The 1,796-nt window shown below is 39.7% G+C and overlaps 1 protein-coding gene across 1 annotated transcript in view; it reads right to left on the bottom strand.

The window, feature by feature from the left end:
• prrc1 (proline-rich coiled-coil 1) overlaps nucleotides 1-1,411 on the bottom strand; it is a 40,575-nt gene extending 39,164 nt beyond the window's left edge. Inside the window, exon 1 of the mRNA XM_015017454.1 lies at nucleotides 529-1,411. Coding sequence (XP_014872940.1) covers nucleotides 529-607 — 79 coding nt within the window. The 5' untranslated portion in view covers nucleotides 608-1,411. The remainder of the gene's footprint in view (nucleotides 1-528) is intronic.
• Nucleotides 1,412-1,796: the final 385 nt, after the last annotated feature.

Below are 1,796 nucleotides of genomic sequence, written 5' to 3'. Positions count from 1 at the left end.
GCACTTTTGCTAGGTCAGGAAATGCATACAGGTCAATGTACTTTGTGAAATAGTTCATTACAACAAGCATATATCGGTTTCCATGAGCAGTGACGGCAATTTTGTGAAATCCATTGCTATTTTTATCCAAACGGCTTTGAGACATTTTTTTTAAGGTTTTATTGGCTCTAGTTGCCTCTATTTAATATCTAATGAACAGGAAAATGGGTAATGAGAGAATATATACATGCAGCAAAGGTCACCAGGCCAGGAATCAAACTTGTGACGGCCGTGTCAAGGACTAAGGCCTCCATACATGGGTTGTGCCCTGCGCCACCACAGCATACCCCTAGACAACATGTTTTAAAGGGACCTGCTGATGAGGTGTTGGCTACTGGCGTGCCTCACACACCACACAGTGCAAACACCACTTAGTTATGTTTCGAGGCATGTATGGCCTGTAGCATATGCCTTGAGCACAATGTAAAGTTGTTACTACATCAAAATGTCCAATAAGAGAATGGCTATGTAGCCCCACTGACCACTTACTTTTGCAGATCACTTGGGACAAAAATCTGTATAACAGGATCACCAGGGCGATGCCAAACCTGCCAACAGAGAAGAGCATCACTACTAATAAGTTTTGGAAACTCCCTTTAAAAGTACCTGTGCTCAGGGGAGTGCTCAGGGTGGCAGTAGCTGTATTGAGATTTTTTCTTTTTCAAACTTTCATTCCTGCCTTTCTGGGGGAACATAGCTTTGTTTGGACAATTGTTACTTCTTGCTTTGGACATTGCGTAGTTTGACTGATTTTTGGCAATATTTTCTCATTCATTGTTACTTTCTTATGATGTGCAGCCATTGATTAAAATTGGAAAAGCTGAAAAAAATACCACAACTGAAGCCAGAACTCTTAGAGAAGTTGATAAGGAGGCATTGTGGATGCAGAGAGGAGGAGGAAGTTCAAACCATCTGTGGCAGACATAAACTTTTATATTTCGCACCAGAATGTAACATATAAATGTAGTGCTTTTCCAGTCATTTTGACCACTCAAAGCGCTTTACACTAGAGTCACATTCACCCCTTCGCACTCTAACGCTCATATATTTATACACCGATACGCAGATCGGTAGGCAATTTGGGGTTAAGTGCCTTGCCCAAGGGCACATCGACATGTGGCAGGAGGAAGCTGGAATCAAACCTACAACCTTTTGATTGCAAGGTCACAGCCACAGTTGCCCAAAAAGAATATAGCCTCTTATTGGGAAAGGGAGAGAGAAGGAGACAAAAAAGGCCAATGGTAGTCCCAGGGATCCTCCAATTAGACTTTTTGCTGCCAATTCCGTTATCAATTACACACGAGGGCCGATCACCGCCGATCACAAATACAGATCACCTGGACTGGTTGTTAATTTTGCACTTTAGGATTACTATGTGATCTAGCAAAATGAAAAAGTGATCTGGCAATAAAATCACCTAATTTAGTCACAACAAAAAAACAAGCAAAGTAGAATATAGACAATGCAGAAAGTATCCAGTCAATAAGACAACTGTAAAACCTGTCTGAGTACGGTCAAGTCATTTTAACTGTATTTCTTGAATTGGATCTTTTCTCCATAGTTTGTGCATTTTTCCATGTGGGGTGAGTAATTGTTTTTATTGATCTGTACAGCACTAGAGGTGCTTTTAGTAAGAAGGATGCTCTATAGATAAAATTGATTGATCAGTAAAATCAGTAAAAAAAATTTAAAAAAATTAAAAAAAAGATTTAACAGTAAAGGCTCTCAACGGCCTTAATCAAATAAAATTTTATTTG

The sequence above is a fragment of the Poecilia latipinna genome, unplaced genomic scaffold (assembly GCF_001443285.1).
Source record: "Poecilia latipinna isolate Pla-1442-1.1 unplaced genomic scaffold, P_latipinna-1.0 Scaffold2145, whole genome shotgun sequence".
NCBI lineage: Eukaryota > Metazoa > Chordata > Actinopteri > Cyprinodontiformes > Poeciliidae > Poecilia > Poecilia latipinna.
The sequence above is the reverse complement of the archived record's forward strand: the minus strand, read 5'-3'. Positions and strand labels throughout refer to the sequence as shown.